The sequence below is a fragment of the Oncorhynchus masou genome, chromosome 9 (genome assembly GCF_036934945.1).
Source record: "Oncorhynchus masou masou isolate Uvic2021 chromosome 9, UVic_Omas_1.1, whole genome shotgun sequence".
NCBI classification, from domain to species: domain Eukaryota; kingdom Metazoa; phylum Chordata; class Actinopteri; order Salmoniformes; family Salmonidae; genus Oncorhynchus; species Oncorhynchus masou.
Genome location: NC_088220.1, coordinates 11,204,648 through 11,229,213, shown reverse-complemented (window position 1 = coordinate 11,229,213; position 24,566 = coordinate 11,204,648). Strand labels below are relative to the sequence as shown.

The 24,566-nt window shown below is 43.8% G+C and overlaps 1 protein-coding gene across 1 annotated transcript; it reads left to right on the top strand.

Moving 5' to 3' along the window:
- The first annotated feature begins 419 nt into the window (after nucleotides 1–419).
- On the top strand, nucleotides 420–5,240 carry si:dkey-27i16.2 (regulator of cell cycle RGCC-like). Its single transcript, XM_064973157.1, has 5 exons — nucleotides 420–534; nucleotides 811–996; nucleotides 1,861–1,941; nucleotides 3,041–3,103; nucleotides 4,562–5,240. The coding sequence occupies exons 1-5, from the start codon at nucleotides 513–515 to the stop codon at nucleotides 4,567–4,569; spliced, it is 360 nt and encodes a 119-aa protein (XP_064829229.1). The 5' UTR covers nucleotides 420–512; the 3' UTR covers nucleotides 4,570–5,240.
- Nucleotides 5,241–24,566: the final 19,326 nt, after the last annotated feature.

Here is a 24,566-nt window from a genome sequence, read left to right as displayed (position 1 = left end):
GTAGCCTGACATTATCATGCTATTATATTCTGTTTGTTATGTAGAATACTAATGAATCATTAAGCGACCTTGCGAGACACAGCACCATTCTGAGAAGGGGTTATAATGGTTGGATGGCTTTGGAAGTTTCACATAACCACTGTTCCATTACCTAAGTGGTGCATTCAGTTGACTACAATTTATTTTTACACCATTGCAGCATCAGCGCAAAAATATTTGTGGCGAAAGCCCCCGAGTTGCATAAGCATCTATCTTGGGGTTTCTGAGACTGTTCCGTTCATGAATTTTTCCTCTCCCTTTACTGTTACTTTCGAGACGCCCACTCACTACTGTAACCACAGAAGCCGCGCGCAGTGACCTGATTGGGTGCTGCAGAGAGCGTCTTTTCCGGTTGTGAGTAGAGTCTATGGAGGCTTTATAAACAGAAGACCCCACCTATCAACTTGAAACTTCACTTCTTGAACAGTTTCTGTCTTCTATAAGTCATAGACGCACAATTCCAGCTTTTCAGAATGTCTACAGAGAACTTTTCAGGCGAGTCTTGAGCGTTGACTTGATTTTTTGCATTTTTATTATTAGGCTATTGATTATTGCAGCGTTTTTTTCATTGTATTTTATTCCTGCTGTTGTAGATTTAATGTGGATTGATTTTGTTTGGTATACATTATTTAGTTTTTAATGGCAAATTTGGAAAAACTTTGAATCTCTTTAGTCCTATTATTAATAGGCTGATTCAAATAAACGTGTTAAATAATTCATGATTGAATGATTCCCGCTCTAATTTAAACCATTTTCTAAATCCCCTATCAGACTTGGAGCTGGAGCTAACTGATCTGCTCCAGGAGTTCGCTGACGTGGTTGAGGAGTTGAGAGAGCCTTCCCAAAGCGTTCCGTACGAATACGAGCTGCTCTTGTCTGAAGCCAAACGACGCACCGGGCTGGAGGACGACGGCTCAGTGGTCAGCGACAGCGGCGTGGAGGACAATAGTGACTGCAGTGAGTAGGCTTAGGTCTAAACCTTTATGGTCGTGTGTCCCATACATGCGTGGGGTTTGTGCGTAAAAGACGACTCAGATGGAGAATACGCCTATGGGTAGCCGCGGTTTGAGCCACTTTCATCAACCCACACTTGGCATTTTTTTTACTGGCGACAGCATCGGTTCACGAACATGCATCAACTTTACATGAAATTAGAGAGTCACACAAAATAACACTGTTTCAACTAATGCACGTTTTCTCCATGACATCTAATGGATTTGTATTACTGTCTGTGGATGAAGGGTTGTGTTTTCTTATTTAACACATCATTCAATCTGAAAGTTATATTCAACATTTGCTACCAGAATGGTCTGCTGTAGCTCAGTTGGTAGAGCATGGAGCTTGAAATGCCAGGGATCTGGGTTTGATTCCTGTGTCCACCCGTATGTAGAATGTATGCAGGTATGCTTTGGATCAAGTGTCTACCGAATGGCTTATATTTAATTAATAAGGCCTGAGAGGGTGTGGTATATGGCCAATATACCAGGCTCAGGGCTCTTCTTATGCACAACTGCTTTGCTCCAGCTCTGGTATAGTCATATACCACAAACCTCCGAGGTGCCTTATTGCTATTATAAACTGGTTACCAACGTAATTAGAGCATTCAAAATATATGTGTTCTCATACCTGTGGTATACAGCTTTCAGCCAATCAGCATTCAGGGCTCGAACCACCCAGTTTATAATATATATTAGTCATGCCACGTGTGGATGTGTTCTTGTGGTCTAACCTCTCTCTCTCTCTCTCTCTCTCTCTCTCTCTCTCTCTCTCTCTCTCTCTCTCCCTCCCTCTCACCCTCCCTCCCTCCCTCCCTCCCTCCAGGCAGTGAGACGTTTCTGGGTAACGGTTTGAACGCCAGCGAAGAAGAGATCCACACTGCAGGCATAACAGTGACGCCCAAAGGTAAGGAGACCAATACCATTACATCTCAACCCATCACCATGTAAACTAGCTCGGAGCTATCTAACCAGATGGAGTTGTAGTAGGACATCACTATCAGTCCATACACAGATCACTACCACTTTCACACAGATAATTAGAGCATTTACAATAGATCACTATTGATTTGAGTTTACACAACAAAGCTGGGCCGCTGTGCTTCTACAGCCTGTCTCCTGCAGGGCTATTGAGCCTCATCATTGGGTGGTGGAGCGGGGGTTTAGGTTAGGAGCAGCTGTGTGTGGCTGGGTGAAAGGGGGCCACATTGTCTAATGTAGATGAGGGAATAATGTTAATTGAAAGACCACAGAGTGCTGGTTGAGGGGGCACCAGTCTGTCTGTCTCCATTATACTGGCACACGTGGCACTACTTAAGACATACATTAGACATACAAAATACTACTTAAGACATACATTAGACATACAAAATACTACTTAAGACATACATTAGACAAACATAACACTACTTAAGACACATTCGACATGTATAACACTACTAAAGACATACATTCAACATACATAACACTACTTAAGAAATACATTATACATACATAACACTACGTAAGAGACATACATTTGACTTACATAACATTACTTAAGAGATGCATTAGACATACATAGCAATACATAAAGCATACATAAGCCATACATAAGCTGAACATAACACTATAATATCCACGTCAGTCAGTCTGAGGTGTGCTGGAGGCGCCTCACTGGCTCAGTGGAGTTTTATATTATGGGCTGTTTAAGAGGAGATTTTCTTTTATAAAAACAGCTGATTATGAGTCTGCGAATCTTATTTTCCATCTTGGTTAAACCAGGGGTTGTGTCCTGACTCCTTCATTGTGTTCCAAATGGTACCCTATTTCCTATATAGTCCACTACATTTATCCAGGGCCCTAAGGGTGTCATTTGGGATGCAGATTCTTCTTATATAATTTTGGGAGTTGGATCCCATTTCCTGCTCTGGTCCAAAGGAGGAAATGCCAGTGAACATAGAGCTGCTACTGCTGCATCTCTCCACAGAAATGTTCCATTCAACCACTCTGCTTTTTCTCTTCAGCCAGAATGGGAGACACAGGAGACCTACAGAGATTCATCGACAGTTTGGACCGGGAACTTGCTGGTATGCATCTCAAAACAAAACAAAAATCTTCCACAGCTGGACAATCTCTTTATATCTCTTTAGTGTTTCAATCTCTTTATATCTCTTTAGTGTTTCAATCTCTTTATATCTCTTTAGTCTAGTGTTTCAATCTCTTTATATCTCTTTAGTCTAGTGTTTCAATCTCTTTATATCTCTTTAGTCTAGTGTTTCAATCTCTTTATATCTCTTTAGTCTAGTGTTTCAATCTCTTTATATATCTTTAGTCTAGTGTTTCAATCTCTTTATATCTCTTTAGTCTAGTGTTTCAATCTCTTTATATATCTTTAGTCTAGTGTTTCAATCTCTTTATATATCTTTAGTCTAGTGTTTCAATCTCTTTATATATCTTTAGTCTAGTGTTTCAATCTCTTTATATATCTTTAGTCTAGTGTTTCAATCTCTTTATATCCCTTTAATGGGGTGGCAGGTAGGCTAGTGGTTAGAGTGTTGGACTAGCAACCGAAAGGTTGCAAGATCAAATCCTTGAGCTGAGAAGGTAAAATCTGTTGTTATGCCCCTGAACACGGGAGTTAACCCACTGTTCCCACTGCGCCGTCATTGAAAATAAGAATTTGTTCTTAACCGACTTGCCGAGTTAAATAAAGGTAAAATAGTATAGTGTTTCTATCTCTTTAGTCTAGTGTTTCTATCTCTTTAGTCTAGTGTTTCTATCTCTTTAGTCTAGTGTTTCTATCTCTTTAGTCTAGTGTTTCAATGCCAGCTGTGGTCAGTGTATCATGCAGTTTATTTTCTATAGGCTTTTAATATTATTCATTTATTTACTGCTAGTTGGGCCTTTAATATTATCGATTTCCTTTTCCATTGAGATGCTGACACGTAGAGCAGCTCGTAGCCAGTAACCTACAAGCCGCATAGTGCACTGCTTTTGACCAGAGCCCTATGGGGTAATAAAGCCATTTGGAACTCATGTTATGAGGGAATAGGGTGCCATTTGGAACTCAAACTGGGTCTCATCCTTGTAGTATCCCAGCTGAATCCCAGCTCCTCTAGTGTCTAAATGCAGTATCCAGCTGAATCCCAGATCTCCTCTAGTGTCTAAATGCAGTATACAGCTGAATCCCAGATCTCCTCTAGTGTCTAAATGCCATGTCTGCAGGGTTGAGGTGGGCTATCTACACACCCTCCAGTGATAGTAGTCTACAGTACATGACTATCTTACCACTATCAGCAGAGAGGCAGTGCTGTTTGAGAACACACAGAGACGAAGATACACACGCACACACACACACACACACACACACACACACACACACACACACACACACACACACACACACACACACACACACACACACACACACACCGTGTTATCAGACACAGATAAGTGCTGTTCCCGATGAATCATAACTGTTCTCGGCATCTGTACCAGACTGCTGCATGCTAATGACTGTGCGTTTGTTTGTGTCTGTCTGACAGAGATGTGAGCGGAGAGACGGAGAGAGATGGGGAGAGACGAAGACTGAGAGAGAGAGAGCTGCTGAGACCACGGGGAGAGCGAAGAGAGAACAGACCAGAGGCTGCACGGCTGGCTACCTCTGAACACACAACCACACTGATCTAAAACAGTTCTGTTCTGTTCGGAGAAAGCCAGCTCTCTCTTGGCCCCTTTGGGGGGAAAAAGGATAAACATGAGGAATTAAAAGGGCATCATGTTCCAACATTTAGAACACCACTGGACCTGAGGTGGTAGACGACATCCCTTCCCTTAGACTGGTGACGTATTCACAGCTAAATCGAGCTGTTGGATAGTCAACGTGAATCTCTTCAATAGGAGAACATGATGTGTGTGAAATGGCATCCAAGTACAACACTTGCTAATCACAAGATCTATAGTGGGAAACGTAGGGTTTATGCCAACCTGCTGTTTCCTGATGGAAGGCCTTATAATGGTGAAACCCGTTGTCCTCATCACAACCCAATGTGTCAGACCTCCCACATGTATAGTAATTCTTCAAAATGCTGAGTTTTATATTGTAAAGTCGAAAGTGATATACAGTATTATATTGCCTATACTACAAACAGACCACTGCCTAACCTGATAATGATGATTTTTGTACAGATTTTTGCACAGATGAATAAAGATAGTTAAAAAAAACTTTTGCTGTATTTTTAAGTTATTTAAAAGCAATTGAATAGTCTAAAAACAAGTGGGTGGAAAATGTACAGTGAAAAGTGAGCAAAATGTAATTTCACACGATATCATTAATCAATCAAGGAATCAAATGTATTTATAAAGCCCTTTTACATCAGCAGATGTCACAAAGTTCTGTACAGAAACCCAGCCTCAATCCCCAAACAGCAAGCAATGCAGATGTAGAAGCACGGTGGCTCGGAAAAACTCCCTACAAAGGCAGAAACCTAGGAAGAAACCTAGAAAGAAAACAGGCTATGAGGGTTGGCCAGTCCTCTTCTGGCTTTGCCGGGTGGAGATTATAACAGAACATGACCAAGATGTTCAAATGTTCATAGATGACCAGCAGGGTCAAATAATAATCACAGTGTTTGTAGAGGGTCCAACAGGTCAGCACCTCAGGAGGAAATGTCAGTTGTGTAAGGTTTTCTTCTGGGGAAAGAGAGGTGGACCAAAACACAGCGTGGTTACTGGTAAACATCTTTAATAAAGATGAACAATCTACAAAACAAGAACTGTCAAAATACCAAAACAGTCCTATTTGGTGCAACAAACACAGAGACAGGAACAATCACCCACAAAACCCAACACAAAACAGGCTACCTAAATATGGTTCCCAATCAGAGACAATGACTAACACCTGCCTCTGATTGAGAACCATATCAGGCCAAACATAGAAATAGACAAATCAGACACACAACATAGAATGCCCACCCAGCTCACGTCCTGACCAACACTAAAACAAGGAAAATACACAGGAATGATGGTCAGAACGTGACAAGTTGGCTTTTCATAGCCGAGCATTCAGTTAGAGACTGCAGGTGCGGTAGAGAGAGTCGAAAATAGCAGGTTAATGACATTATTGGATTTATATAGCACTTTTCCAACTTCTCAAAGCTCTTTATATTGTTGGGGGGGGGGGGGGGGCATCAGCTCTGTCACAGAGGAGATATGAGTGAATATGTTGAATAGATCAAATAATAAATACAAAAATAGAGGAATACGCGTGACTCCTGGCTTCTACTTCTCTTTTCGTCGTACTGCTAGTATCACACCTACCACTGCCTGTACCCTCCGTTCACCTTACCCTGTCTGCCTGGGCCTTTCTTCACTTCCTGTTGTCTCCACTTCCTGTATGACTCCTCTGATTGGTTGGCAGAAGTGAAACTCCAAACAAAATCAGGAAACACAAATCTATCCCTGGCTCTGCTCGGAGACAGTTAAAGGTGGGAAGTGCGTCAGCAGAGTGTGATGGCATAACAATAATGATTTAGTCTATGTTTAGCATTGTTGTCCGAGGATCAGAGGGTCAGGGACGAGACTATAACTATTGCTGCTCTCTCTAAGAGGCGACTACTGAGAAGCTGAATAGATGGTAATTTAAAGACTTTAGTTATATTCTATTTGTCTCTACTGACACCCTATTTCCTAGAGAGTTCACTATTATATGCATCTCAATTGACACCCTAAGGGCACCCAAATGGCACCCTAATGACACCCTAATGACACGCGAATGACACCCAAACGACACACTATTGACACCCTATTGCCACCCTAATGACACCCACATGACACCCTATTTACACCCGAATGACACCCAAATTACACCACATTTACACCCCGATGACACCCGAATGACACCCTAATGACACCCTATTTACACCCGAATGACACCCAAATGTGTTTCTACCTTATGTAGTGAGATGTGTACATATCCACACACCCTAAGGAGATGTGCTTTAGTGCTTACGTCTTTGCTAACTGGTGGATGTAGTTACAGACGTGATGCGTAGCATACCATGCTATCGCTAACATGTGACTGTCACTAAAGCTGTGGGCTGAATCAATTATTTTTAATTAACTAGCAAACAACCTGTACATTCTGTGAAGATAATGTATGACTCGGTAGTAGGCTCCATTAGCTGTGTGACTCGGTAGTAGGCTCCATTAGCTGTGTGACTCGGTAGTAGGCTACATTAGCTGTATGACTCGGTAGTAGGCTACATTAGCTGTATGACTCGGTAGTAGGCTCCATTAGCTGTGTGACTCGGTAGTAGGCTCCATTAGCTGTATGACTCGGTAGTAGGCTCCATTAGCTGTGTGACTCGGTAGTAGGCTCCATTAGCTGTGTGACTCGGTAGTAGGCTCCATTAGCTGTGTGACTCGGTAGTAGGCTCCATTAGCTGTGTGACTCGGTAGTAGGCTCCATTAGCTGTGTGACTCGGTAGTAGGCTCCATTAGCTGTGTGACTCGGTAATAGGCTCCATTAGCTGTGTGACTCGGTAGTAGGCTCCATTAGCTGTGTGACTCGGTAGTAGGCTCCATTAGCTGTGTGACTCGGTAGTAGGCTCCATTAGCTGTGTGACTCGGTAGTAGGCTCCATTAGCTCATTGACTCGGTAATAGGCTCCATTAGCTCATTGACTCGGTAATAGGCTCCATTAGCTGTGTGACTCGGTAGTAGACTCCATTAGCTGTGTGACTCTGTTGTAGGCTCCATTAGCTGTGTGACTCGGTAATAGGCTCCATTAGCTGTGTGACTCGGTAGTAGGCTCCATTAGCTGTGTGACTCGGTAGTAGGCTCCATTAGCTGTGTGACTCGGTAATAGGCTCCATTAGCTGTGTGACTCGGTAGTAGACTCCATTAGCTGTGTGACTCTGTTGTAGGCTACATTAGCTGTATGACTCGGTAGTAGGCTCCATTAGCTGTGTGACTCTGTTGTAGGCTACATTAGCTATATGACTCGGTAGTAGGCTCCATTAGCTGTGTGACTCTGTTGTAGGCTACATTAGCTATATGACTCGGTAGTAGACTACATTAGCTGTATGACTCGGTAGTAGGCTCCATTAGCTGTGTGACTCGGTAGTAGGCTCCATTAGCTGTATGACTCGGTAATAGGCTCCATTAGCTGTGTGACTCGGTAGTAGGCTACATTAGCTGTATGACTCGGTAGTAGGCTCCATTAGCTGTGTGACTCGGTAGTAGGCTCCATTAGCTGTGTGACTCGGTAGTAGGCTCCATTAGCTGTATGACTCGGTAGTAGGCTCCATTAGCTGTGTGACTCGGTAGTAGGCTCCATTATCTGTATGACTCGGTAGTAGGCTCCATTAGCTGTGTGACTCGGTAATAGGCTCCATTAGCTGTATGACTCGGTAGTAGGCTCCATTAGCTGTATGACTCGGTAGTAGGCTCCATTAGCTGTGTGACTCGGTAATAGGCTCCATTAGCTGTATGACTCGGTAGTAGGCTCCATTAGCTGTGTGACTCGGTAGTAGGCTCCATTATCTGTATGACTCGGTAGTAGGCTCCATTAGCTCATTGACTCGGTAGTAGGCTCCATTAGCTGTGTGACTCGGTAGTAGGCTCCATTATCTGTATGACTCGGTAGTAGGCTCCATTAGCTCATTGACTCGGTAGTAGGCTCCATTAGCTGTGTGACTCGGTAGTAGACTACATTAGCTGTATGACTCGGTAGTAGGCTCCATTAGCTCATTGACTCGGTAGTAGGCTCCATTAGCTCATTGACTCGGTAGTAGGCTCCATTAGCTGTGTGACTCGGTAGTAGGCTCCATTATCTGTATGACTCGGTAGTAGGCTCCATTAGCTGTATGACTCGGTAGTAGGCTCCATTATCTGTATGACTCGGTAGTAGGCTCCATTAGCTGTGTGACTCGGTAGTAGACTACATTAGCTGTATGACTCGGTAGTAGGCTCCATTAGCTCATTGACTCGGTAGTAGGCTCCATTATCTGTATGACTCGGTAGTAGGCTCCATTAGCTGTGTGACTCGGTAGTAGGCTCCATTAGCTGTATGACTCGGTAGTAGGCTCCATTAGCTGTGTGACTCTGTTGTAGGCTACATTAGCTATATGACTCGGTAGTAGGCTACATTAGCTGTGTGACTCTGTAGTAGGCTCCATTAGCTTGGTAGTAGGCTCCATTAGCTGTATGACTCGGTAGTAGGCTACATTAGCTGTATGTTAGAATACATTAGATCCACTGAATGTACAGAGTGAGGCAAAGTGGGGGGTGAGAGAGAAATAGAGAGAGAAACACTTAAACAATAGTCACCAATAGAGGAGTGTGTCCCTGTCCCTGAGTTGCCTGTCTGCTCCAACCAGATAAAAGAGATGTGCTGACTGATTGAGGCCACAACTGTGCAGGGAGAACAAACCTGGTTTGCTGCCAAAATGGCGCCATATTCTCAATATTGTGCACTGCTACATAGGGCTCTGGTCAAAAGTAGTGCACTATGTAGGGAATAGGGTGTCATTTAGGACATGTCACAGAGAGAATAGAACACCATTTTTGGCCTGGCATCAACATTGTGGATTGTCTGGAACTTCCAATTGAAGTTTGGGTTTCAGGACTAATGAGGGAGTTTCCTGTACAGCGTAGTGTGGGGGTGAGAGCTGTCCAGAAAGGAAGAGACACAATGAGGAAAACAATCCAGTCAGTGGTCAAGTTCAGATTGAAACCGAAAGGGCCGTGGCTTGGCCCTTCTCACTTCACTATTCCAAAATTGTGTCAGGGATTACTTCAGCATTCTAATAAATTATCACTAGTGATTTTCAATAAGGATTCCCCTCTGAGTGACAATTATATTTCTCAAAGAGCATATGAGGTGAAATGCTTTTCATTAGCGAGCTGGGCCAGATAAAAAAACAATAGGCTAGTAAAATAAGATTATTAAAACGGTCGGCACAATCATAGGCTACATATGGGGCGGCAGGGTAGCCTAGTGGTTAGAGTGTAGAGGCGGTAGGTAGCCTAGTGGTTAGAGTGTAGAGGCGGTAGGTAGCCTAGTGGTTAGAGTGTAGAGGCGGTAGGTAGCCTAGTGGTTAGAGTGTAGAGGCGGTAGGTAGCCTAGTGGTTAGAGTGTAGAGGCGGTAGGTAGCCTAGTGGTTAGAGTGTAGGGGCGGCAGGGTAGCCTAGTGGTTAGAGTGTAGCGGCGATAGGTAGCCTAGCGGTTAGAGTTTAGCGGCGGTAGGTAGCCTAGTGGTTAGAGTGTAGAGGCGGTAGGTAGCCTAGTGGTTAGAGTGTAGAGGCGGTAGGTAGCCTAGTGGTTAGAGTGTAGAGGCGGCAGGGTAGCCTAGTGGTTAGAGTGTAGCGGCGGTAGGTAGCCTAGCGGTTAGAGTGTAGCGGCGGTAGGTAGCCTAGTGGTTAGAGTGTAGAGGCGGTAGGTAGCCTAGTGGTTAGAGTGTAGAGGCGGTAGGTAGCCTAGTGGTTAGAGTGTAGAGGCGGCAGGGTAGCCTAGTGGTTAGAGTGTAGAGGCGGTAGGTAGCCTAGTGGTTAGAGTGTAGAGGCGGCAGGGTAGCCTAGTGGTTAGAGTGTAGAGGCGGTAGGTAGCCTAGTGGTTAGAGTGTAGAGGCGGTAGGTAGCCTAGTGGTTAGAGTGTAGAGGCGGTAGGTAGCCTAGTGGTTAGAGTGTAGGGGCGGCAGGGTAGCCTAGTGGTTAGAGTGTAGCGGCGATAGGTAGCCTAGCGGTTAGAGTTTAGCGGCGGTAGGTAGCCTAGTGGTTAGAGTGTAGAGGCGGTAGGTAGCCTAGTGGTTAGAGTGTAGAGGCGGTAGGTAGCCTAGTGGTTAGAGTGTAGAGGCGGCAGGGTAGCCTAGTGGTTAGAGTGTAGCGGCGGTAGGTAGCCTAGCGGTTAGAGTGTAGCGGCGGTAGGTAGCCTAGTGGTTAGAGTGTAGAGGCGGTAGGTAGCCTAGTGGTTAGAGTGTAGAGGCGGTAGGTAGCCTAGTGGTTAGAGTGTAGAGGCGGCAGGGTAGCCTAGTGGTTAGAGTGTAGAGGCGGTAGGTAGCCTAGTGGTTAGAGTGTAGAGGCGGCAGGGTAGCCTAGTGGTTAGAGTGTAGAGGCGGCAGGGTAGCCTAGTGGTTAGAGTGTAGAGGCGGCAGGGTAGCCTAGTGGTTAGAGTGTAGAGGCGTTAGGTAGCCTAGTGGTTAGAGTGTAGAGGGCAGGGTAGCCTAGTGGTTAGAGCGTTGGACTAGTAACCGGAAGGTTGCAAGTTCAAACCTCCGAGCTGACAAGGTACAAAGCTGTCGTTCTGCCCCTGAACAGGCAGTTAACCCACTGTTCCTAGGCCGTCATTGAAAATAAGAAATTTTTCTTAAATGACTTGCCTAGTTAAGTAGCAGTGGTAAGGTGTTGGGACTATGCTGATAGCCAGGTGTAGCAGTGGTAAGATGTTGGGACTCTGCTGATAGCCAGGTGTAGCAGTGGTAAGGTGTTGGGACTCTGCTGATAGCCAGGTGTAGCAGTGGTAAGATGTTGGGACTCTGCTGATAGCCAGGTGTAGCAGTGGTAAGGTGTTGGGACTCTGCTGATAGCCAGGTGTAGCAGTGGTAAGGTGTTGGGACTCTGCTGATAGCCAGGTGTAGCAGTGGTAAGGTGCTGGGACTCTGCTGATAGCCAGTTGTAGCAGTGGTAAGGTTGTATAGTGGCTTTGTTGGCATGCATTTCACTTTTCTTTCTTTTTGCCCAACCAAGATTTACATACTAAAATCGCCACTGGCTACAATACATACCGTCATTGGTTTTATATAAAAAAGTAGCTATGTTTTGGGAGGATGTGAAAGTGCAAGCTCAACATGACTTTATCCCAATCACATCTCCACTCCCTACCACTATCTGTGTCACCTGCAGTGATCTGTGTTATAGTATCGTTGCATTAGTGACATCACTCTGTTGTCAGATGGCAGTTTAATTATCATTATCAACTCCCAGCAAATTACCTTCAATATGATGTGAACGTAATGTATTACATTCATCAAGTAATTGGTGCTAATGCTAATTGGTCTCCTAGGATTGTTTGTGGGTGATGATTGGCTGTCTGTGAAAGTCAAGGGTCCTATTATATATGGTTCACATTGTTTAGAGTCAGTCTATTAGACAGTCAGTTGAACTAAATTTAATTGAACTTTGCATCAAACTCAGTTTTGGGGAAGTTACCCTGAAAATATAGCGGCATCTAGTGGTCAAAACCTGGTACTTTCACACTACTTTATGGTAAATAATGCAAGCAACTTCAATTACTAATTTCTTTCAACAGGGGGAAACAAACATCACTCGATTCACAGAGAATCCATTACATAGTATGGAGAAGCAATACGACTTGTCAAACATAGAGAACTGATATTGTTTACTGGTTGTTGGGGTGTGATTGGTGTGGGGGTACGTGGAAAGCTTTTGACAAAAAAAAAGTTGATTCCTCATGTCTTACTCATTGGTAGGAAAGAGTCTGTCTCAAATCGGATGTTAGTTGCTATATTTATTGAATATTATATGAATCCTATAAATTAAAATGGCCAATTTGGATGCAATCAACAGCTTAATTTCTCTAAGATACATAAACAAATCAATGCTTCAGGAATGGCAACCTTTTTCTAACTACAGAAACAATTTCAGAACAATCTGAGATGATGGTGTCATGAATTGCCGAAATGACATGAAACGACTCATCTGTTAAAATGAGAGATGAACTGTGGCGTTCTCTTGAGATCTGCCATAATGGTCGCAGCTAACAAAGCTCTCACAGGGGATCAGACGCTGGCATCCTATTCCCTATAGAGTACATCACTTTCTTATAGGGCTCTGGTTACAAATAGTGCACTACATAGGGAACTGGGTGCCATTTGGGACGCTGTGAGACTGTTTCCCCCAGTTGGAATCACACGGCCTGCCTGGGAGAGAGTTACATAATAGAACTGACTGAGTGAGTTCCAGAGTTCCAGAACGTTCCAGAGTTCCAGGTTCTGAGGCGGAACCTGCAGAGGTGAGGGCTGAAGGGTCACATAGAGTTGATAGAGGAGAACTTGACCCCAGTAATATAATACTTGTGGGATGTCATAATATGAGATAGTATTTGTGTAGAAGGATAGGGAAGTATCGGGACGTAGTCTTTTTATAGTATCATGTGATGATGGCCTCACATGTCGTTTCTGTTGTTTTGATTAGGTGACAAACTCAATGTCACATTCAAGGTTAAAACCGTTCCTTTTACACCATTGAAGTGACCCGTAAGATTGATTGTTTAGGGACACAACCCACTTTAGAAGAACTTGCATATTCCCTTTTAAAATGTCAAAATACCTGTCCAAAGTGAGGAATTAAAAGAATGCAGCTGTGATCCACCCCTCTGAGAGAAAAACAGACACAGATTCCCTTTAAAATCCCCAATGGTCAACACAACACCACACACAGAGCATTCAGGAAGTATTTTGGCTTCCTATTTCTATATAAAATGCTATGCAAAGCCACTGAAACTCCATAGGTAGCCCTGCTATTATTTAGTCTTGCTATTTCCTGCCGAGCTCTGTCTCAGTCCACACCTTATTGTGTGTGACAGGAAACCATTGGAAATCTTCGCCCAGATATTCATTTCAATGGAATGTGAATGGCTTGGCCGTCAACCAACTTGCAATTTGTTGACACCATACTCTACCTTTCCACAAAATGTTCTTTCTTATTGGTCTATTAACTCATTTACTGCCTGGGGATGTCACCAGAGGTTTGGAACTCTCTTATTGGTCTATTAACTCATTTACTGCCTGGGGATGTCACCAGAGGTTTGGAACTCTCTTATTGGTCTATTAACTCATTTACTGCCTGGGGATGTCACCAGAGGTTTGGAACTCTCTTATTGGTCTATTAACTCATTTACTGCCTGGGGAGGTCACCAGAGGTTTGGAACTCTCTTATTGGTCTATTAACTCATTTACTGCCTGGGGAGGTCACCAGAGGTTTGGAACTCTCTTATTGGTCTATTAACTCATTTACTGCCTGGGGATGTCACCAGAGGTTTGGAACTCTCTTTCTTATTGGTCTATTAACTCATTTACTGCCTGGGGATGTCACCAGAGGTTTGGAACTCTCTTATTGGTCTATTAACTCATTTACTGCCTGGGGATGTCACCAGAGGTTTGGAACTCTCTTATTGGTCTATTAACTCATTTACTGCCTGGGGATGTCACCAGAGGTTTGGAACTCTCTTATTGGTCTATTAACTCATTTACTGCCTGGGGATGTCACCAGAGGTTTGGAACTCTCTTATTGGTCTATTAACTCATTTACTGCCTGGGGAGGTCACCAGAGGTTTGGAACTCCCTTATTGGTCTATTAACTCATTTACTGCCTGGGGATGTCACCAGAGGTTTGGAACTCTCTTATTGGTCTATTAACTCATTTACTGCCTGGGGATGTCACCAGAGGTTTGGAACTCTCTTTCTTATTGGTCTATTAACTCATTTACCACCTGGGGATGTCACCAGAGGTTTGGAACTCTCTTATTGGTCTATTAACTCATTTACTGCCTGGGGATGTCACCAGAGGTTTGGAACTCTCTTTCTTATTGGTCTATTAACTCATTTACTGCCTGGGGATGTCACCAGAGGTTTGGAACTCTCTTATTGGTCTATTAACTCATTTACTGCCTGGGGATGTCACCAGAGGTTTGGAACTCTCTTATTGGTCTATTAACTCATTTACTGCCTGGGGATGTCACCAGAGGTTTGGAACTCTCTTATTGGTCTATTAACTCATTTACTGCCTGGGGATGTCACCAGAGGTTTGGAACTCTCTTATTGGTCTATTAACTCATTTACTGCCTGGGGAGGTCACCAGAGTTTGGAACTCTCGTATTGGTCTATTAACTCATTTACCACCTGGGGATGTCACCATGCAGCCCAAACTCCATCCCACCAAAACAAGCTGACATTTCAGGTGGTCTTTACAAACAGCTCTTACACTAAAAAATACCTTATAATTATTTATAATTTCACAGTATTATTCCAACCTCATAGTGTGGAAATGTAAATAAAAATCAGGTTTTTAACTCCACTGGGCCACTGAAGAAACTTCAACCAGTGTCAACTATCACTCCTGCCATCTGATGGTCAAACACAGCCAATGCAGCCCTGAGATATACAGATGGACATGCTTTGGTTTCTTTTTTATTTAACTAGGCAAGACAGTTAAGAACAAATTCTCCTTTTCAAGGAACAGTAGGTTAACTGCCTTGTTCAGGGGCAGAGCAACAGGTTTTTACCTTGTCAGCTTGGTGATTCGATCTTGCAACCTTTACGGATACTAGTCCAACACTCTAACCACCGGGCTACCTGCCTCCACCAGGCTGCCTGCCGCCACCAGGCTACCTGCCTCCACCAGGCTACCTGCCTCCACCAGGCTACCCGCCTCCACCAGGCTACCCGCCGCCACCAGGCTACCCGCCTCCACCAGGCTACCCGCCGCCACCAGGCTACCCGCCGCCACCAGGCTACCTGCCGCCACCAGGCTACCTGCCTCCACCAGGCTACCTGCCTCCACCAGGCTACCTGCCGCCACCAGGCTACCTGCCGCCACCAGGCTACCTGCCGCCACCGTCACCGGGCTACCTGCCACCACCAGGCTACCTGCCTCCACCGGGCTACCTGCCGCCACCGGGCTACCTGCCGCCACCGGGCTACCTGCCGCCACCGGGCTACCTGCCGCCACCGGGCTACCTGCCACAACCGGGCTACCTGCCTCCACCGGGCTACCTGCCGCCACCGGGCTACCTGCCGCCACCGGGCTACCTGCCGCCACCGGGCTACCTGCCGCAACCGGGCTACCTGCCGCCACCGGGCTACCTGCCGCCACCGGGCTACCTGCTGCCACCGGGCTACCTGCCGCCACCGGGCTACCTGCCGCCACCGCCACCAGGCTACCTGCCGCCACCGGGCTACCTGCCGCCACCGGGCTACCTGCCGCCACCGGGCTACCTGCCGCCACCGGGCTACCTGCCGCCACCGGGCTACAGCTTCACAGAACGCAAAGTTCTGAACACTAATTAAATGCTTCTGGAATTGAACATTCTCGAAGGGGAGTGCAATTGATTAGTTCTAGAACTATAATTGAGTTAATTAGTTCTAAAATGAAACATTTGAGAATGAAATGTTGTAAAAGTGGAATGATTAGTTGTAGAACTGGTTTGTCTTGATAGGGTAAAGACATTCTACCACTAACCAGCGTTATTTACAGAAATACTCCACACCCATTAAATAAATGACTTCCAAGCGGTCTGCTAGCTATTAAAACTAAAGTGCAGTTTTAATGTTAATCTCATGCTATTCTAGACATTTTGCCATGGTGCAGAAAGGAAAATGTACATGCTACATGCTATTCTATGCATTTGTCATGAGGTTGAGACAAAATGTAGCATATCTAAAGCTAATTAAAGCTAAAAATATAGGTATGTTGACTGTGAGATGTCTTGTTTGCTAAATGAACCAATGAAATAAGCAGTGGCATGGTGCATATAGCCATAGAACCACAGTGACATATGCCTCAGTGCGGTCCCATTCGTGGCTTATGGGGGGTGTGGCTTTCAGTTAGTTATTTTTGGTAACCCATGAGAGTGAATGTCAATCCAGTTGATCTGTTATGTTATATTTCATAACATCTGACTAACCAAGTAAACTGTTTGCTATGAATTCTATTTGATGGGGTTTAGGTAAAAATACTAATAATGTAATAATTGGAACACTGATAAGTAAAGAACATAAAACAAATATATATGCAGTATATACATCTATTTTGCTCAATCTGATTGTGTGGGCCTGGCTCTCCAGTGGATGGGCCTGGCTTAATGTGGATGGGCCTGTCTTCCTGTGGTGGGCCTGGCTTCCTGTGGATGGGCCTGGCTTCCTGTGGATGGGCCTGGCTTCCTGTGGATGGGCCTGTCTTCCTGTGGTGGGCCTGGCTTCCTGTGGATGGGCCTGGCTTCTTGTGGATGGGCCTGGCTTCCTGTGCCTACACCTCTGTACTGTACTTGGCTGGTTCAGTTGCAAGGTAGACTTGTGGCTACATGATTGAGTGATACTCCATAGAGATTTACACTACAGCTAGTGTGTGGTGTTAGCCCTGTATCTGTACTCATAAAGGCAGCCTGGTGTGCTTCCCAAATGGCACCCTATTCCCTATATAGTGCACTACCCTATGGGCCATGGTCAATAGTAGCACACTATATAGCGAATAGTGTGCCATTTTGGATGAAGGTTGGGAGTATATAGGAGTGTGTCTCTGTGGCCCCAGTGATTTCTCCATCTATCTCTCAGAGGCCATATCATCACTGAGCAGACAGCTAGGCTGCTAGAGTCTGAGCTGCAGCTGGGGGCATAGAGCTACTGCTGCTACTGGAGAATAATAACACACTGTACTGGAATATAATATACTACTGCAACTGGAATATAATATACTGCACTGTACTGGAATATAATATAATATACTGCACTGTACTGGAATATAATATACTGCTGCAACTGGAATATAATATACTGCACTGTACTGGAATATAATATTCTGCTGCAACTGGAATATAATATACTGCACTGTACTGGAATATAATATACTGCACTGTACTGGAATATAATATACTGCTGCAACTGGAATATAATATACTGCACTGTACTGGAATATAATATTCTGCTGCAACTGGAATATAATATACTGCACTGTACTGGAATATAATATACTGCACTGCACTGGAATATAACATAATTTACTACACTGTACTGGAATATAATATAATATACTGCACTGTACTGGAATATAATATACTGCACTGTGTACTGGAATATAATATACTGCTGCAACTGGAATATAATATACTGCACTGTACTGGAATATAATATACTGCTGCAACTGGAATATAATATACTGCACTGTACTGGAATATAATATACTGCTGCAACTGGAATATAATATACTGCACTGTACTGGAATATAATATACTGCTGCAACTGGAATATAATATACTGCACTGTACTGGAATATAATATACTGCACTGTACTGGAATATAATATACTGCTGCAACTGGAGAATAATATACTGCACTGTACTGGAATATAATATAATATACTGCACTGTACTGGAATATAATATATTGCACTGTACTGGAATATAATATACTGCTGCAACTGGAATATAATATATTGCACTGTACTGGATTATAATATACTGTAACTACTATAATATACTATAACTACTGTACTGGACTGGAATATAATATACTGCACTGTACTGGAATATAATATACTGCACTGTACTGGAATATAATATACTGCACTGTACTGTAATATAATATACTGTAACTACTATAATATACTATAACTACTGGACTGGACTGGACTGGAATATAATATACTGTACTGTATTGGAATATAATATACTGTAACTACTATAATATACTATGACTACTGTACTGGACTGGAATATAATATACTGCACTGTACTGGAATATAATATACTGCACTGTACTGGAATATAATATACTGCACTGTACTGGAATATAATATACTGTAACTACTATTATATACTATAACTACTGGACTGGACTGGACTGGAATATAATATACTGTACTGTATTGGAATATAATATACTGTAACTACTATAATATACTATAACTACTGTACTGGACTGGAATATAATATACTGCACTGTACTGGAATATAATATACTGCACTGTACTGGAATATAATATACTGTAACTACTATAATATACTTTAACTACTGTACTGGACTGGAATACAATATAATATACTATACTGGACTGGAATACAATATAATATACTGTACTGGACTGGAATATAATATACTGTACTGGACTGGAATATAATATCATATACTGTACTGGATTGGAATCTAATATACTGTACTGGACTGCAATATAATATAATATACTGTACTGGACTGGAATATAATATACTGTAATGTACTGGAATATAATATACTTTAGGAATGTAGGGAATTTTGCTTAAATTCATCAAAAAAGTTAGCTTTTAATAGTGAACCTTTTTTTGTGGGATACACATAAGGCAATTCCAGGTCTTGTGGCATATTTTGGTTAAACTATCCCGAATTCAATGGCATTGCAACACTCTGCATGCACAGTGTACTCTTCCGTCATATGCACAGTGCATTCTTTCATCATTTGCACAGTGCATTCTTCCATCTGTAGTGTCTGGACTATCAATAAATGTGACGACTGTTATTTTATCAAATCAATTCTCTGTGTGTAATTTTTATTATGGGGTTAATCTAATCATGTACACTTTAATTAACTAGGAAGTCGGGGCACCACGGGAAAATGTTTATAGAGTCTCTATAACCCGAAACGACTCTTCAGATATTTTCACATCTTATCAAAACAGTCGCTTATTAATGTATCATTATTACCTCATCAGTTCTCATTACTGAATGTCGCAAACCCTTGGATATCTGCACAACAAACCCTAGCCTAAATTATGAATCAGCGATATACAAATTGGCTTAATTATTTATTTCCTAACTAACTAAATCATCACAGAAATACATAACAAACTAACAGCAGATATTTGGGTTACAACATGATACAAAGAAAAAGTCCCTAGCGGACAAAGATGGTATGACAGCTTGGTAGACAATGGAAAGGGGTGGGGACTGAGAAAGAGCGGGTAAAACAAAATGGATTCACTACACACAGTTGATAATTATATTAATTGAAATGCTAATCGTTTGCACATGAACGGCCGCTCATTCGAGAATAATTGCAATGTATATATTTACGCCCGTATGTTGTTGTCTTCTCTGTTGGAATTGCCAGTACGTCTGCTGGATAGTCAGTTCATCAGAGAGTCTGGTTAACTTCCCCAGAAGTCACAATGTGCTTTGTGATTGTAGCTTTCTCCGTGGCTCTGGATAGTGTCTGTTGTCATGGATACGTCAGGCCTACAGATGGTCGTTGCATAGAATAGATGCTTCCGCAATTGTCATTGTTCTTGTCCTAGGCTTCATACATTTCCGGCTGCAGACTGGTAGTTCGATGGCATAGGATTTCTTACCTCTGTTGTGAATCAATAGTCTCAGAGTTTAACCATTTCCATCTGTGTAGCCAATGCTCCACGCTGAATGGTCTTGTGGCCTATAGTTGTAGTTCTTAACCATTTCACATGTAGTGTCAGCTGCATTTTTTCCTAGTCTAATTGTCTATAGAATTTTAGCCATTTCAATGTGGGGACACTTCAAGAGATACAGTTATGTGTGTTTCCTGTCCTTCATGAGATCAACAAATGAAACACACATGACTGTCCCTTAAGTGTCCACGGACCACTCCCACATTCTCAAAAATAGAAATATTGTTTAATTATTCAAACTTTTGATGTCCAAGGGTGTCTTTGTGTTCCCCAGTTTACATTCCAATCTCTAACACTACAGAGCATAGGGCCAGCTTCATTTACGACCGCCGTAAAACAGCCGACTTCCCGCTCTCCTCATCTACGAGAGAGAACACGCTGTAGAGCGGACCCACTGTAACCTGATCCTTCAGATCGTCACAGAAGAGCAATGACACATTACATGTACAGCTGATTCTCAAGATCTTGCACACTCATGAGATGCTATTGAGCCCACACTACTACACAGTCTGAGCCAAGGACTACATGCTTTCTGGTTTTGATGACAATACTGGGTGGGGAAAATATATTTTATGTGACATACATGATTTTTTGTTTACTAGTAAATAGTAGCCGACAGCAAAGTGTGTTTAAATAATTTCTAACTTGTTAACCATTTCTGCTAGTTAGGTTTTTGCTACCTTGTGGGTTTTAGCTTGCTTGAGCCTGCTTACTGAGGAGTGTTAATTCACCTGTTTCCATACATGTTTCATTTTAAAACGTTTATCTTACAAAGGAGTTGGTGGCGTGGCGAGAATCTGTCTCCTCGCCACGCGCTCTCACCACTGGTGTCCCCCCAGGGCTCTGTTCTAGGCCCTCTCCTATTCTCGCTATACACCAAGTCACTTGGCGAGAATCTGTCTCCTCGCCACGCGCTCTCACCACTGGTGTCCCCCAGGGCTCTGTTCTAGGCCCTCTCCTATTCTCGCTATACACCAAGTCACTTGGCTCTGTCATAACCTCACATGGTCTTCCTATCATGCTTGCAGACGACACACAATTAACTGATGACCAGGTGGCGAATCGCATCTCTGCATGTCTGGCAGACATATCAGTGTGGATGACGGATCACCACCTCAAGCTGAACCTCGGCAAGACGGAGCTGCTCTTCCTCCCGGGGAAGGACTGCCCGTTCCATGATCTCGCCATCACGGTTGACAACTCCATTGTTTCCTCCTCCCAGAGCGCTAAGAACCTTGGCGTGATCCTGGACAACACCCTGTCGTTCTCAACTAACATAGGCGGTGGCCCGTTCCTGTAGGTTCATGCTCTACAACATCCGCAGAGTACGCCCCTGCCTTTTAATCCAGGCACTTTCATCTCCCGTCTGGATTACTGCAACTCGCTGTTGGCTGGGCTCCCTGCCTGTGCCATTCAACCCCTACAACTCATCCAGAAAGCCCGTCTGGTGTTCAACCTTCCCAAGTTCTCTCACGTCACCCCGCTCCTCCGCTCTCTCCACTGGCTTCCAGTTGAAGCTCGCATTACAAGACCATGGTGCTTGCCTACGGAGCTGTGAGGGGAACGGCACCGCAGTACCTCCAGGCTCTGATCAGGCCCTACACCCAAACAAGGGCACTGCGTTCATCCACCTCTGGCCTGCTCGCCTCCCTACAACTGAGGAAGTACAGTTCCCGCTCAGCCCAGTCAAAATTCTGGCCCCCAATGGTGGAACAAACTCCCTCACGACGCCAGGACAGCGGAGTCAATCACCACCTTCCGGAGACACCTGAAACCCCACCTCTTCAAGGAATACCTAGGATAGGATAAAGCAATCCTTCTCAACCCCCCTTAAATGATTTAGATGCACTAAGTGGCTGTTCCACTGATCAGAAGGTGAATTCACCAATTTGTAAGTCGCTCTGGATAAGAGCGTCTGCTAAATGACTTAAATGTAAATGTAATGTAAATGAGTTGTTTAATCTAACTGCTAAACAATTTATCTGTACATGGAATTGTATTTATTTATTTTTTACAATTATTTTTCTAATCTTTACAGGAAAATGCCACTTGCACTATCTGATGTGTGGAGACTTTTCACTTTCTTATTTTACCTTTATTTAACTAGGCAAGTCAGTTAAGATCAAATTCTTATTTTCAATGACGGCCTAGGAACAGTGGGTTAACTGCCTGTTCAGGGGCAGAACGACAGATTTGTACCTTGTCAGCTCAGGATTTGAACTTGCAACCTTCCGGTTGCTAGTCCAATGCTCTAACCACAGGGCTACCCTGCTGCCCCAAACTGCAGATAATGTAGAAGGAAAATCTGTGTACATTTGCAAATACTGTGCCAGATCATATGTGAAGAATACAACGAAGATGCAGAATCATCTGGCCAAGTGCATAAAGTTCCCTCAGCACTCACATCAAGCAACCTCTGACAAAAGTTCCTCTACTTCTATTCGAGGTGAAAATGATGAATCAGACACCTTAGCAATAGCAACAGCTTAAGGCCCTCCAGGAATCAGTAGGGCCATAAGCTGTGTGGATAAGGTAGTAGTTGTGGAATTGTTAGGTTAGATTACTCGTTGGTTATTACTGCATTGTCGGAATTAGAAGCACAAGCATTTCGCTACACTCGCATTAACATCTGCTAACCATGTGTATGAGACAAATACAATTTGATTTGATTTGGCCCTCCTGGAATCAGAAGAGTCAATGCAGGAACGTGGTCAGGAAAAGCTGATGAATGTATTGCTTGATCTGTGTATGCAACTGGGTCACCTCTGATGCTCACAGGCAATGTGTATTGAAAGAGATTTCTGAATGTTATTCACCCAGCATACACCCCTCCAACCAGACATGCTTTATCTACTAATTTGCTGGATGCAGAGTTCAACAGAGTTCAAGTGAAGGTCAAGCAAATCATAGTGAAAGCAGACTGTATTGCAATCATCTCTGATGGGTGGTCGAATGTTCGTGGGCAAGGAATAATGAACTACATCATCTCCACCCTCAACCAGTATTTTACAAGAGCACAGACACAAGGGACAACATACACACTGTTCTCTACATTGCAGATGAGCTGAAGGCAGTCATCAATGACCTTGGACCACAGAAGGTATTTACACTGGTGATAGACAATGCTGTGAACATAAAGGCTGCTTGGTCTAAAGTGGAGGAGTCCTACCTTCACATCACATCACACCCACTGGCTGTGCTGCTCATGCATTGAATTTGCTTCTCAAGGACATCATGGCACTGAAAACAATGAATACACTACAAGAGAGCCAAGGGAATGGTTAGATATGTGAAGGGTCATCAAGTTATAGCAGAAAAATACCTCACCAAGCAATGTGAGAAGAATAAGAGCACCACATTGAAGCTGCCCAGCAACATCCGTTGGGGTGGTGTTGTCATTATGTTTCACAGTCTCATGGAGGGGAAGGAGTCTCTCCAAGAAATGGCCATATCACAGTCTGCCAATATGGACAGCCCCATCAAGAGGATCCTCCTGGATGATATTATTGGGAGAGAGTGGTAAGCAGCCTGAAACTGATGAAACCTATAACAGTAGCTATTGCACGGATTGAGGGAGACAATGCCATCCAGTCTGATGTTCAGACTCTGCTTGCAGATGTAAGAGAATAAATCTGTCCTGCCCTGCCCACTTAACTGTTGCTCCAAGCAGAGGAAACTGCAGTTCTGAAATACATCAAAAAGCGTGAAGACTTCTGGCTGAAGCCCATACACACCGCAGTGTACATGTTGGACCCCAAGTATGCTGGCTAGAGCATCCTGTCTGGTGCAGAGATCAACAAGGCCTATGGTGTCATCACTACTGTGTCTCGCCACCTTGGCCTGGATGAGGGCACGGTTCTTGGCAGTCTGGCAAAGTACACTTCCAAGCAAGAGCTTTGGGATGGAGATGCAATATGGCAGTCGTGCCAACATCTCATCAGCCACCTGGTGGAAGGGACTTTGTGGATCTCAGGCTCTTTCCCCTGTTGCCTTCATCATCCTCCAAATCCCACCAACATCAGCCGCCTCAGAGCGCAACTGGTCCGTGTTTGGGAACACACACACCAAAGCATGCAACAGGCTGACAAATACAAGGGTTGAAAAAATGGTGGCCATCTGGGCAAATTTGAGGCTTTTTAAGCCTGACAACGAGCCATCCTCAACAGGGTTGGAGAGTGACAGTGAAGATGAGGCCTCCGAGTCTGATGTTAAAGAAGTGGACATTGAGGAGGTCCAGGGAGAAGACATGGAAGCTTGAGAGGAAGACAATCAAAGCTTTAGTTTTTACAGATGTATGTTGAAAACGTTTTTGGGAGATGCGATGGATCATTGGGGATCATTCAATACTCCCTTTATTTTGTTGT